Genomic DNA, 14453 nt, shown 5'->3' with positions numbered 1-14453 from the left:
CTCTTATTTCTCCACCTAAGGAGATTCGGAAAATTTCGTTTTATCGTAAAAACTCCGCTTTCTGTATCGGAGTTATTGAAGCTTTGATCGGTAAAAGAATCATCGTTGCTCGAATTACAGCTGCTGTTGCTGCCTTCCTGCATCCAGTATCTCAGCTTGCACGCGTTGCGCAACGAAATTTGTTAGACTTTCGATGAAATCCGTGATGACCGCAGCGTAATTCATGCTCCTCGTCTTCCGCTAGGTTTTTGAATGCGGGAGAGATTCCTTCTAGATTATATACGTTTCTGCCGAGCGTCTTTTGCAAATAAAGTACTTTCTCATGGCCTCTGCTATATATGTAACGTACCCGTCGTGCAATTTCACGTAGTTCCACCGTGAAATACTCGGAATCGGCTGTTCCGTCAATCCATTCGATACCGTGGAAGTTTTGCGAGAGCCAGTTGTTTTCTTTTCTCGATTTTTCGGGTGATTCGGTGAACGGATACGATGGTAGCACAATCCAATGATCTACGAAAGCTTCGTTAACCTCGACGAGCACAACTTCCTTCGGTATAAACTTTCCCTCGATGTCACGGAAACTTTGCATATCGATGATTATATCCATGATGTAGAATATGCTTTTTTTCCGAAGCGGCGTAGTTCATGTGTCGAGTAAAACTGAAGCTGTTTTCCGTTGTAGTTCGAGTAAATATAAGGAGTGACCACAGTGGAGGGGTGAGGTTTCTCACCATTGACTTTATCCGCTAAAATCTACAATGACTTGACGCGAAGAGTCGATTTCCACGTTTTCGAACTCTGCGTAAAGGATACAATTAATCGTTGTTGTAATCGCCTTTTCGAATCGTATCTCTAATCGTAAACTTCCATGTCTGACAAGATTCCAATGTCCTGAGCAATTTGCCGATAGATCGGGAGTGAGATCGAAAGCGAAAAGTATGAATCCATCGGCATAATCTTCTCTGCTTCTGGAATTCCCCTCATTTAGAAAATGGATGCCAGTTCCCGAGAAGAGAGTGTTATAAGCCTCGATGTAGAGCGGTTCGTCTTTTGAAAAATTTGGTTGCAGCGGTCTGCTCGGAATTTGCATGCCATCGGCATATAACGAGAAGAAATTTATGCCGTAATTTTTGAAATTAAATGGATTTAGCTTTCTATCGCCGTTAAACGCTTTGTTATCGACGAATCCGACTATTACGCGTTTTGGAAGCTGGCCGAGTATCGCATTATCAATCGATTCTCCTACCACTCCTGCGTAAATCGTGAACGTTTTAACTTCGACTCGTGTCAGAGGATATTTGGCGGTTGTTTTACTCAACATTCTCGCATGATCGAGTAAGACTCCAGGGCTTATTTTTGCTCTTCTTATGAGCAAACTAGCATCTAGAATACGTATTTTCGACGTTGAGTTGGCTTCCATGAGACAAAACGCATCTCTCGAGCGAACGAGTCTCATTCTAACCTCTACCCTATTAATTAAAAATTTATCCTGATTAATGACGTCGCAATGAAGATGGCCTATTAGATCCAGCGAACGACCTCCTTGGACGTATCGGGCGCGTCTTACGAGAGCTTGATTTGGGGTTCCCGATTCTAATAGCGCGTCCGTATGACCGGGCTCGTTCGTGTCCCAGAGAGAAGAAGTCAGATGGGAAGTTTTTGCAGGTGAAGAATAATTTAATAATGCTTCGATGTACGCGCGGTACGCGTAGGCGTTGTTCGGGGATAATACGAGTTTTTGATTGAAGTATACATCGATCTGGTTGAACATCGAATGTAGTAGATGATTTACAGGGCTTACTTTGTTTCCTCCTGCCGCTGGCCGGGCTTTCCAGGGCCGGGTAAACTTTCCACTCGTACGCGAAGGCTTAACATGGTATGCGTGAGATCTAGATAATTTTCTCCGTGTCTGGGTACGACGAATTCTATAGGTGCGTCGTCCGCGAGCGAAGTTACCGGTTTGTAATAAATCCATTGTGAACTCTCGATACTCGTTTGAGTAGGTGGTAAACTGAAAAGATCGAGCTCACTCTTTAAACACTCGCTCGAGTGAGTATGGAGAAAAGACATATTTCTCAAACTTACGATTCACATTCGCGTCAGTTAAGCGAATATATTGGATACGGTGCGCTTTTTCCCGCTATTTCGTCGATGTTTCGTCCGCTTTTTAGTTTTTTTCGCCGCTGCTTTCCTTTTCGATGATTTTTTATTCGGTTTTTTCACACCGATTTTCGTCGATTTCTTTTTTTTACAGACTCGTCTACGTTTACGAACAGGGCTTCTCCCGGATTTACCGGTGCGTGCGTCGTGCCCTCCAAAGGGAAACTGAGCCACGCGCATTTTTGCGGATGTTTTATATCCCGATCCCTTCATTAATTCGCTTATATTTTCTCTGGCTTTTCTCTTGAGATTTCTACCCGATTACTTGAGTCGTGTTTTGAGAGCTTCCTTGAACGGAGTATTGTTTTCAACATCCTCTATCACACCAATTCCGGCGCGTAAAGCTTCTTTCCCGAGTGCACGTATTCTCCTGCTTAGATAAGGAAGTGCCCTTCTAAATAATTCTCCGAGGAAACTCCCGATTCCGTGGCCACGTTGATAGGGTGAACCGATGAAAATTCGCGGAATTCCTCCTCCCCTACCTCCACCGTTCTGCCTTTTGTAATACTCGTAGTATTCCATAGGGTGATTAGTTTTTTCTCAAAGCTCCGAGACTTTCCAGCGCAAATGATAATTAACGGACACGTCTAAAGTGTAATGTCGCTATCAGCGTTCCGGATTCGAATAGTATTTTTTCTCCACGATGATCTTTTATATCTATTTCAATTTTACGGAATTTCGTTTGACGAATGGAGTATATTGCAGAGTGGGGAAATATTTTACCAGATTCGTCCCGTACGTGTAATTACAGCCGGGTGTATCGATTGAAACGATTCGAAGAAGCGGACTCCGCGTATCGCCGGTTATGTAAAGCTCGCAAATGTCGCAATAAACGTACATTTTATCAGGGATACCGTGCCATAGGCTACAGGGTTCTACAGTCCAGAAAGATACTGTGCGTCCAATACCGATGGCATAACCGAGTTTCAAAAACGGTGTTAATTCGCTGAAATTAAGTAATTTGTGACGGTAAATTGTGCCGGTATCATTGGTGTTGATCTTCAATATTTGAAAAATATTAGCTGGCAGATTTATATAATGAACGAGAGTACAGTTGTCGTCACATTCGATGCTTATACGGATATTATCACCTGAGCCTTCTTGTAGTTCGAAAGTAAAATGCGAATCGGCGCGTCTGCACTCTTTATTAATCGCGTAGATAAGTTCTTCTGTATTTTCATAAACTCCTGCTTGTAAGTGCAATTCTTTCACCGTAAACTTATCAGCATTTTTCTCATCATTTTCGTTCTTCAAATCGACAAATCTAACCTTATTATCTCCTCGACGTACGTGGAAGAGATTGGAGGGAAATTGAATCTCGCTAAGCGCGACTTCCCATAAATGTACTCCGAATGTTCTCCGAATAAATGTACACTATGAGGTAATTGTGTGGTGAAAGAAGAGGTTGTATTTCCCGGAAAATACTTCTTACTGCTATCGCTCGAAAGAATCATGAAAAATTGCTCCTCCTCCATCTTAGAGAAAAGTTAAACTCGAAGCGGAGACTCCAACTGTCAAATTTGTTGGGATATCCTTGCCAGCTAACTAGCACCTGTTTATTAGCACCGCGTCCTTTGCTCTTTACGCGCTCGACGATAAACTCTTCTTCCGTTAAGTTTTTATTGACCCGTGCTAATTCTTGTTCATAAAAAATCCCATCGATGTGTTCACCCAATAAATCACACAATTCGTACACGCGGAGTTTTCGCCAATGGAGGACGCGACAAACTCGAAATATTTCCTCGCTCCACCGCGCTTCGTATCCTTTCTCGAAAGTGGCTTTCGCTCTACTGACGCGTACGAGATCGTTAACATCGAATTTAGCCTTTTGTTCTACTACTTTCGACGCCCCATTCTCTCTCTCCCCTCTACGTCGCTCCATATTTTCACGTGCGATGCGGGCATTTTCTCTCGTAATGGTCGCCGATTGCATCCTGATGAACGAATGACGGGTGTGATTCTAAACGCGCACGATATTTTGCAACACATCGATGTAACGCCGCGTGTTTTTATGCGTAAAATAGCGCCACATTCGCTCCTTCAACGTTCTATTGAAGCGTTCAACGACAGCGGCTTTGATGTCTGGATTGCGAGCTACGCGATAACGTATGCCTCTTTCTTTCAGAAAATCTTGCAGCGGGCGTGCGATAAATTCTTTACCCTTGTCGATTTGTAAGTACACGGGCGCTCGTCCATCGCTTCTCGAGAGAATGTTTTGGAAGTCTCTTGTCACGCAATTACTTGTTTTATCCCGCAGCAGTTCCACCCAGACAAATTTGCTAAGTACGTCGATAATCACGAACAGAAAATCCGTCGTTATAACTCTTAAGACTACGGAGTTCGATCAAATCGGCCTCCCACAGATCGTCGATATTCGTCACGTTGTAACGTAATCGTGGAATTTTCGCCTCGAAGGGCGGTGCAGTGTATACGCGTCTTGCGATTCGAGCCAGCGAGCTACTTCTTTACGAGAGAAATTCGGTTTAGCGGCATACGCCAAGTTATCCGTTGCCGAATACCCCGCATAGTGCGCTGGATCGTAATACAAATTTTCAAGCCTGGTCATTTCAATTCACTCCAATCGAGTAAGCGTCTCTTTCTTGCCTGTCGAGAATCTTTCACGAAGGTTATAGGGATATCGTCTTTACGAAAACGCGGCGAAAGAAACAACGCGCACTTCGCTCGCTCTACTTCTTCGGTCTTGCGTTTTTTTCTCTTTTTCATGCGTCGTACCCTCCTCGTCCCCGTCGTCGTCGTCGTCGTCGCCGTCGTTGAAAGTTTTCTTGGTATTTTCGGGATGGAACTCGCTCGTGGTGGTGATAATATCTCGACAAATGTGGTTGCTAACAATTCCTTATTTCCTACGAGTACAGCCGGAGTGTTTCGTTTTCGTCGTACGCAGTAATCGTGCAAACTGACCTCTTCCTAATGCTTTCACGGTTTTTCTTTCGCGCATCGCATCGTTTATCAGTTCCGTGATATTCGACTCTTTTATAACGTTACCCTCGATAGTCACGATTCCTCCTTCGTTCCAAGTAATTCTCGCGGGTACTGCTTTATCAATCAAATATTTCAAAAGTAAATGTGCCTTGGCACCAAAACTTTTCGGCACATTTTCTAATATTTTTTCGACGCTTTGCTACTCGCACCTACGCAAAGACTCGGTCCATACTGTATTACTTACGTACTCTTCGAGATGAGGAGATTTGCTCGGTAATTCGCGCGCCTGTCCCGCTACGTCTCCCTCCCGCGCATCAGAATTGTTCTCATCAGAGTTACGCGTCGAATCTTCCTTTTGCGTTTTATCAAAATGAAGATATCGCCAAAGTATTTCCTTATAAAATTTCCATTTCTCGCTTACATCGCGCGGAGTGGGTGAATTAAGAATCCTGCTCATATCTGGCGCACCGGGTGTTTGAACGGAATTTAAATTTTCTCCCTGTATCATCTCCAAATTCTGTCGCGCGACATTTTCCGTCGTGCTTATTACCGGATGTTGTTGTTGTTGTTGGGACCGTTGCTGCATTCTTTCGAGATTATCCGTGGAAATCAAGACCATCTTCTTTGCCTTTTCCATAACTCGATTTCTTTTCTCTCGAACTACCCTCCGATACTTTTTGAAAATAGAAAGGATAGTATAGGCCTGATAAGATAAGGTAAAAATTCGCTTCGCTGTAGTAATAGCTTTTTTTTACTTTTCCAATTACAACGTTTTCTTGCTAAGTGACGCAAAGTTGTTTTATATCTGCTTAGATGATTTTTATCACTGCGTTCGAGCGGAACGTTACCCTTGAGAGTATTAAAAACGCACTCGCAGATATAGCGAATGAATTTTTCGTCTGCCCAGCGTAAGAAAGAAGCGCGCTGATTTTTGTTCGAATAACACAGCGCTTCGAGAAGACAGATATTTTTCTTACCGATCGAGCATTCCGCGATTTTTCTCGCATTAATCGATGACCTTCTTCATCGCAAGAAACTTGCGCGACTGCCGCGAGAGAATGCGTGGACGATACTTTTATACGAAACTTCCGGAAAAGGATCTGCGCGCTACATAAACGTAATTCGCTGTATCATCGGGAAATATGCTCGTGCGAAAACGTTACTCGTCCGGAGTCGATTGTTTTAGATCAAGCAATAAATATCCGTGAGGTTGGGATGTGGCGTCGTGGTACGCTTCCTCGAGAAACTTTGGATCGTTCGGATAGACTTGACGAACGAGATGACGAATTTGCGCGCGATCCGGGGGATTTTTGAAAACGACAAAGTAATTCGCATTCAGAGATATGTCGCGTTGTCCGCGCCTGTTGATGAAAGAGATTTTGTGTGATGAGAATTACGCTGAGATTTTTATGACTTCCCTTGGTAAACAGATCTACGATCGCTTCGCTCGAAGATGATTCCCTCATAAGATCGTCAATTATTATCAATTTCGGACGAACTGGATCGCTAGAATAATCTTCCGGACGCGGTAATCCTTCGTGAAATTCGATCGCCGCAACGAAATCTCGAGTTTCGTATTGAAGCTGTTGATAAGCATCCTGCCACACCGCGTAGTAAAGCAAAATTCTTTCGAAACGTACATCGGCCATTTCGGATAAATGACGAAGAAATCTCTTCACAAAAATCGTTTTCCCATATCCTGTGGGTCCGCACACGATCGACGTCCACGGATGTTTCCACCGTACATCCATTTTACAAAATGACAGATTCGCGTCTGTGCGCGATTTCATAAAGGCTGATGGTTGTAAGGGGGCTGTAAGCTTATCCCAGTGACCGGGGGGCCCACCGCGACGAAGATACGCCCGCGCCAGCGTTTCTCCGCGAGGGCTAGCGAAAAACACCGCGGGACAAGCTGATTCACCTCCGCGGTGTGAGCAAGCTTATCCTCGAGGATGCTCGCGCCAGCGAAACAGTGTTATAAGCCGGTCATATAGTTTGCATTAAAAAATTAAAGATAAAATCATTTTTCTTAAATATAAAGTATTTTTATATGAAATGAAAAATCTTTTTTAAAATTTGTTCTATATATATATATATATTCTTACCTTTTCTATAAAAGATATCGTTTTTATAAAAAAATACAGCGAGGGAAGAAAGTTAAAGAAATCAAATTTTTTCTGTGTATGTAAATATGTTTATTTTTTTTTAAATGGCGGAAGGAAGGCGCAAAGGAGTTACGGGAAAAAACATGTTTTAAGAAATATAATTTTTATAGATTTATTTAAAATAAATCGGACATTAATTTTATAAAAATAAAACTTCTTAATTTCAAAATTACAATATTTACTTAAGATATAAATTAATATTAGCACATGTACACATTTACATTATTCTTACATCTCGTTCTCTGAAAAATATATTTTACAAAAATTTCTTACAATCTTTGACTAGGGGCGGAAAACTCGATTATTTAAGAAAGATTAGGACGAGAAAATTTATTCCGGTGCATAACCGTACGGAACCGAATAACGGTTATTAATAAATCTACGTTTCAGCAAAACCGGTAAGCATATCTTTGTTTCATCTCGCGTAACAACGTCATGAAACGCTGTGCGTCGAATTGCACTGAAATGTAGATTTATTGATGGACCGGCTTCGTCTCGTCTTGTTCTTTCCTTTTCTATTAACATATTTTTAATACTACTAAAATTTATTAATCCGCTATTCGATGAATTTAAAGTAATACCCTTAATTTTACATGTTTCGTGTGTGCATCCCGACGAAGTACGCACAATGTACGCGTAGAATTTCGGACCACCGGAAACGAATGATTCGATGTAGCTACCGCGGCCGTAGCTCTCGAGCTCGTCTGTCATATCGCCCAAGAAATTCCCCGTACGCGGTTCGTACTCATTCGGATCGCCGGTACTGACATATATACACGAATCCGTGTCGTAATATAAAATCCGTTTATCCAATTTATCCATAATTCTAAGTATCTGTACAATTTTAATCGTGCTTGCGCCGTTGTGTATGCTACGATCACAACGTTCGTAAGCGGAGAATGCACGACCGCCTCTTTTCGAAGTTGCCACGAAACATATATTACCTCGTCGTTTACGGGATATATACCGGTTATCTCGTGCTCAGGACTCGTAAACAAAGTCATAAATTGCTGGTGAGATTTTATAATTTCGGTATTCGGCAAATTGGATCGTTGGCCGAATTTTCCCCAAAATAAATTTAAACAAAGCTTAGCGACCGAACGTAAACAGAGATTGCGTGCAATGTTTCGCCTGTCGAGTGTGATACCCTCGGTTTCCTCATATTCTCGAAGGTAACGCTCCTTAGCATCATCGTCAGCGTCTTCCCTACATTCGCTCGGCCAGCCGCTCGCTTCTTGTTTTAATTGCAAAAAGATATTAATATATTCGGCAAACAGTCCGCCTTGACGAGTATCGCTATCGTATCGCGCGACTTTATATTCCCAAATTTCGCTCACATGCGTCACGAGATAATCCTTCTCGACGGCTTTGCGTAATTCACAAGATACCCAGGTACCCTCGAATTCTCGATCCACCGGGTTCTCGTGAGTACACTCAACTTGTGAGAACGTTTCGCAGCAACTCCGACATAACGCAAACAATAATTTACCTTGTACGCGATACGGTAATACCGGATGAAAGAGATCACGTGGTGGGAGTACTTTACATCGCACGATATATGTACCTATATATATATATATATATATATATGCACCTTCGACCGAGTTGAAATTATAATTTGGTGATACCCCGATTAACGAAGAACACTCTTGCCCTACGTAAATTTTAGGATGCCCTATCGGGAAACACCGGTTTTCAACACGAAAGGATACAGAGAACATACGTCGACGTAACGTATTTTTTCCATACCTAAAACTTCGTATCGCGTGACGATATTTCCCGTGCGTCCACCATAAAACGCTTCGCGAGGATCGAGAGGAGTGTTCTTTATCAACGGATGATTCTTAAGAAAATTCTGCATTTCTCTATTATTTGAAATTTCTCGGTCGAAGGAGCACTCCCATTTCTCCATCACGTGGTAACCGCGTTTACGAAGGCGCCATGACATCGCGAGCGTCCGTTCGTAGCGCGCGTCGATCGTATCCCCGCGATTCGCAGACGAAAGCGTACTATCGCGATTTACTTTAAAACACGAAGGGCACCCATGCCAGAAACAACCGTGAAATTGTAGCACCCTGCGTCGTGACCCATTTTCCGTTTCGTAATATCCATTGGGCGTGCCATCGACTTTATATTCGCGGCCTCGCCCCGCGTGGATAATGGGATGTCCGAGTTCGCGTTCCATCCACACCAACCACTGCAGAGCTTTGTGCGATTGCCTGTCAACGTTTGTGTAACCGCCCGACGGAATGACTCCTATTTCCTCCTCACGCAAAAAGTTTTTACGAAAAACTCTCATGCATGTGGAAGCGATAGTTGTACATTCCTCAAACGGACACACGTTTCCACGTTCTAAAAATATTTTTCTAAAACTCATGCACGCTCGTCGAAGGATATCTACGTCGTTTCGACAATATCTGATAATTTCGCGTTGAAAGCCAAAAATATAATTTTCACGAACCATTTTCGCGTGCCATGCGTGGAACTTTTCGCGTTCTTCCGGCGACATGTGATCGGGAGAATAATATCTAGCATCGGGAATTGATCCTATATATTGGTTATCGATAGTATTAAATAAATGCGGGAAACAGCCTTTATTCGACGTATCGCTCAGATCAAAGGCCTTAAGTAAATCGGATAAACGCATCGGCATATAATTAATGCTATCGATAAACTTCGTATGTCCGACCGTCATTACGACGATTTTTGTTCCGTTCAAAATAACGCGCGGTTCATGTGTGCTCTTCGGATTTTCTACAAAATATTTTAAGATAAATTGCGCGTCGAACGCTTTCGCATTATGCGCGATACAAATAATTTGTTTGAAACATTTTGTCGTTCGCGTTGCGAAATCGACAAATTGTTTCACGGGGTCGAAACGGAATACGAACTCGCGCATTCCGCACCATCGGTATCGCACCGTCATGTTGTCTTCGTTTGCACATGCTACGCAAATTTGTTGCGCTACGCAAAGAGTCGGTACATGAATTCTCACGTTTTCGGTACCTATGAGCGTCTCGTCTTGCTGCGTTTCAAAATCGTGAAATATAAACGCGACACGACCGTTTGTTTGTTCGTTCATCGCAACGTTATCATTTTCATTTTCACACACCTTTTTTTCTGCTCGCATTATCAGGGTACTTGTACTCACGCCGGGATCAGCTTTACGAGCAAGAGGACGCATGAAACACAGATGATTCGACGGTTGTAACGAACGACATGTTTTACAAAAGACCGTGTTGCATTTATGTACCGTGTTTGCACATATAAATCGCCCGCAATCGCTACAAATTTTAACGGAATTACATATGCTCGCGCGAAATTTTCCGTTATATGATTTTTCGATTCGATAATGCTCGAAACAAGAATGACCGAAAAACGTACGGTTGCACGCTTCGCACCTAATTATTTCTCTATCACGATTTACGCACGGAGGTGAGGCGCGACAACGAGGGCATTTTTTTGCGCAACGATGTCCCCTATCGTTTCGAAAGCCCTCGTAGCACGTTTCGCAGCAATTTCGCAGATATTGGACTCCTGCTATCTAAACCAAGTACTTCGGGAGAAAGGGCGACGCAGGATGCAGTACAGGAGTCTCTAAAAGAATTGGTAATCTAACCTGACTAGATGTCTACCCACTAGATCCTATCTAGATACCTACTATCTAGAAAATGAGCATCATGTTAGATCTCCAAGTCCGAGTGTAACACGGAACATGTCACGTCATAAGATTCAAAGAAAGAAGGGACTGGCTAGACGAGTAAGGAAATCTTGGAGGGTGGGACGCAATCGGAAGCACGTTAGCGATACTGGTCAGGTGGTGATGCAGGGCCCGGGACGTTTTCCGTGCCGACTCTGCGGAAACGTTTACAGGCGCCTTGCATCGCTGACCCAGCATCTCGAAGTGCATCGCAACCAGACTACCTGCATCGTCTGCCACACCACTCTCAGTCGTAGAACCGACCTGCGGCGTCACATGCGCCTGAAACACCAAATACCATCGCAAAAAACGATCCACAGGCGGCGCAGCCCGAAAAGCGAATTGGACTCGTAGATCACACGCACCGCATTACCTATCTCTCTGTATCTGTCTCTCTCTAACCGCCGCGCGAATCGCCTGCAGCTTTTAAATTTAATATAGGGTTATAATGACGCGAATCCTCGTAATACATTATATTTAATGTATACGAAGGTTCGCGTCCGAGGGAGGCGAGTAATGCGCGATCGTCGTACCTCGGTTTTTCACCTCGGCCAAAACTACTAAAATTATAAATTATTATAGCGATATTTTCCGCGGTGAGAAACCGTTGAAAACGCTCGATTTCATTATATCCGCAACCTTTCTCGGCGATCACACCCGCGCTCCTCGTTAACTCAATCGACAATTCACGCTGTAACGAAGAAGTCGCGTATCTTACGGATTCCCACCGTTCGTGCAATTCTCCCGTGCGCAGAGTACCACGCTCGCAGTAAATCTTCACCGCTACGAGGGAGCGAGGAAGGCATAAATTGTCGGAATTTTTTATTTGTAAAATCGCGTTTCGCGACGCTTCCTCGCGTTAATTTATTTGATCTCCCTCGCCCCAAAGATACCGCTACGTTAAAAACGCGTATGGTGAAATCCATCGCGATATCGAAACCCCCGGCGCTTTGCGAACCGAATGAGTTTCCATATGTCCTCGTGAGTCAAATCTCGCGCCGGACGAAACAAAAGACCTGCAGGACCATGCGATAAATTTGTCGAATCGAAGGATAACTCCACGTAATCGCCCGGTCCGCTCAAACGTATCGCATACGCGTGGATTTCGCGAAACGCGTTTTTTAAATAATTCACGATATCGATAGCACCTTCCGCGAGAGGACGTATCGCGAATGTCGCCTCCCTACCTAGTACTTCAAATTTTTGAAATTTACGCGAGTTTTCCGCCCGTAATACAATATAAGTGAAATTTTCACTGACCGTGTCGCTGTTGTCGACCGCGGCATCCTCGTCGGTTAACCGGTGCTCCTGCTGCTGCTGCTGCTGATGTTGCTGTTAGTGATGCTGTTGAAGATCCGTCGAATGGTTCTGAAGTCAGTATAAATAACGATCTTTTTGTTCTTCTTCGCATGAAACGCCTCCTCCTGTTTGTACTGAAAATGGGAAACAAAAAATATTAATGATAAATGTTTTAATTATATATATACTCGATTTTTATGTTAGCGAATAGATTCCAGCAAACCGAAAGTATCTCTTACCTTGAGCAGCTTTCCTCTTCGCTTTTACAAAGCTTTTATAGAGCGTATTAATCTAGCAAAAAAAAAACATTTAATTATAAATTTATCGGAAAGAATAAATTATCTTAAAATTTAAAAATAATATTAAATTTACCTTCATAATTTTCCGGAGAATAGCCCGTCCGTGTTTCGCACTGATGGAAAATCTCGATCTCTTCTTCTAAAAGCCCATCGCATATTTGCTCAAAGGCTCTTCTCTTGTTTTCATTTTCTTCGCCATCGTTTTCTTCCTCTCCTTCTCTATCTTCTTGTTTTTCAACTTCTTCTTCTTCTTCATCTACATCTTCTTCTTGTTCTTCTTAGTTTTCCTCCTCCTCATTTTCTTCTTCTCCATATTCGGATTTATTCAGGTCGTTTGCTTGTACTAAAAAAGAAAGAAGTCGTTGTTATTATTATTATTATTATTATTATTATTATTATTATCATCTTTTTTTCAAGAATTAGCTAATACGAGTTTTATAACTTTTATTATTTTAAATAATTACTCCCGCGGTATGTAAATTTCGGTGTCGGCTTCGCTCAGAGTCGGCTCCTTATCGATATTTTCTTCCACATCTAAAACAAAATTAAGCTTTTATTAATTGAAGTCGATATTCAGTGAGATAATTTTGAAAGCAATATTTGCTATTTTCTTACCTGAAACTAAATCAAGCGGGATACCCTCCTCCTCCTCCTCAGGTTGCACGTCTATTCGCATTCGCACTCGTCCTAAAAATTCGATATTTTAATTTAAAAACCTGAAAATTTAGAAATCTAGATTTTCAATTATATCAATTTTCTATTATTTTACTCACGATCGTTTACTCCTTCCGCCTCATCTTCGGCGGGGCGTCTCAATCCTCGTAGTTGGTATGGATGTATAACCGCGATGTTATCTCTTAAAAAATATTTAAATTTAGAATTTTTTTATACCTACATATTCTAATTTCAATTATTTTAAAAATAAATATTTACCTCCTCCGGTGCACCTTGTAAAATAAGCGATATGTCCGCCGGCATCATCCTCCCCTACGCCAGCTATTGCACCGGTTATATATTCTTTTACAATATTTAAAAGTCTTTTGTCCGCGAAATACCCTAATCTGAACATAATGCTCAATAAGGTTTTCGAGCACTCCGGTACAAATTTTGTAAACGTGATGTAATTTGTTTCTTCTTCATTTGTTAATAATGAAATATAAGCACTCGCATTTATCGTCGGATTGATATTCGCGCACACGATAAAAAATCTTCTTAATTTTTCACAGAGTGCCATTTTTCACTCCTTCACTATTTTAGAATTAAGACAGCGAACGAATCGGCGCAGTAATATAAAAACCGGTCAAGTCACCCCGGGAAAGTATAATCTCGGAAATAGACTTTTCTATAATTTTGTATTTATACTTTGAAAATCTTACTCGCACACTCGAAAAGAGGACGGCCCACAGAAAATGCAGCACCATTGGAGAAGCCAAAATTCTCCTTAATACAGGTTACACCTTTTCTATCCTTTCACCTTTTCTACTATTTTTTTACCTTTTCTTTTCTTTTCTATTTCTCTAGCTAAAACTTAGCTAAAAGAAAATCCGAGCTCCCCACTCAAGAAACATCTCTAACACCCTTACTTTGTAGTTTCTAGGTTTATTAAAAAATATTTTGCGAAGAAGTTTTAAAAGTCTAGAAAATCTAAAGTTTAAAAGATTTTATAATTTTACAATTTAAAATTTTTAAATTTTAAAAACTTTTAAAATTTTTAAAATTTTTTAAATTTTATAATTTTTCATTTGCCCATCTGCGCGCGCAGTTCTTTTTTCTTAGTAGATAAGTCGATGAGCTCGACGAATTCGTCAATCTCTCGGTTGATTCGAGTGTCATCCTTCGAGGTTTCAACTTCGTAAATCCGAAGTAGTCTCTCATTTCGACGCTTGTGAT

General features: G+C 41.9%; 1 protein-coding gene and 1 long non-coding RNA gene across 3 annotated transcripts in view; both read right to left on the bottom strand.

Moving 5' to 3' along the window:
* LOC148935647 (uncharacterized) overlaps positions 1-14453 on the bottom strand; it is a 78459-nt gene that overhangs the window by 59334 nt on the left and 4672 nt on the right. The gene's annotated exons all lie outside the window — the stretch shown is intronic.
* On the bottom strand, positions 7476-13422 carry LOC105423171 (uncharacterized). 2 transcript variants are annotated; one of them, XM_089081023.1, is made up of 7 exons: positions 13337-13422; positions 13179-13250; positions 13006-13097; positions 12637-12906; positions 12504-12555; positions 12226-12398; positions 7476-11247 (listed from the first exon to the last, which is right to left on the bottom strand). In XM_089081023.1, the coding sequence occupies exon 7, from the start codon at positions 10447-10449 to the stop codon at positions 8941-8943; it is 1509 nt and encodes a 502-aa protein (XP_088937149.1). In that variant the 5' UTR covers positions 10450-11247; positions 12226-12398; positions 12504-12555; positions 12637-12906; positions 13006-13097; positions 13179-13250; positions 13337-13422; the 3' UTR covers positions 7476-8940. The 2 variants fall into 2 exon arrangements, with proteins under 2 accessions (XP_088937149.1, XP_088937148.1); XM_089081022.1 differs by having other exon boundaries at positions 13028-13097.

The sequence above is a fragment of the Pogonomyrmex barbatus genome, unplaced genomic scaffold (assembly GCF_055798465.1).
Source record: "Pogonomyrmex barbatus isolate J1 unplaced genomic scaffold, ASM5579846v1 scaffold4, whole genome shotgun sequence".
Lineage (NCBI taxonomy): Eukaryota > Metazoa > Arthropoda > Insecta > Hymenoptera > Formicidae > Pogonomyrmex > Pogonomyrmex barbatus.
Note: the sequence above shows the minus strand (reverse complement) of the source record. Positions and strands in the feature narration are given on the sequence as shown.

Bases quoted from the DNA above. Each gene is read 5' to 3' on its own strand.
- LOC105423171 (XM_089081023.1), bottom strand. From the start codon at position 10,449: ATGCGTCCTCTTGCTCGTAAAGCTGATCCCGGCGTGAGTACAAGTACC.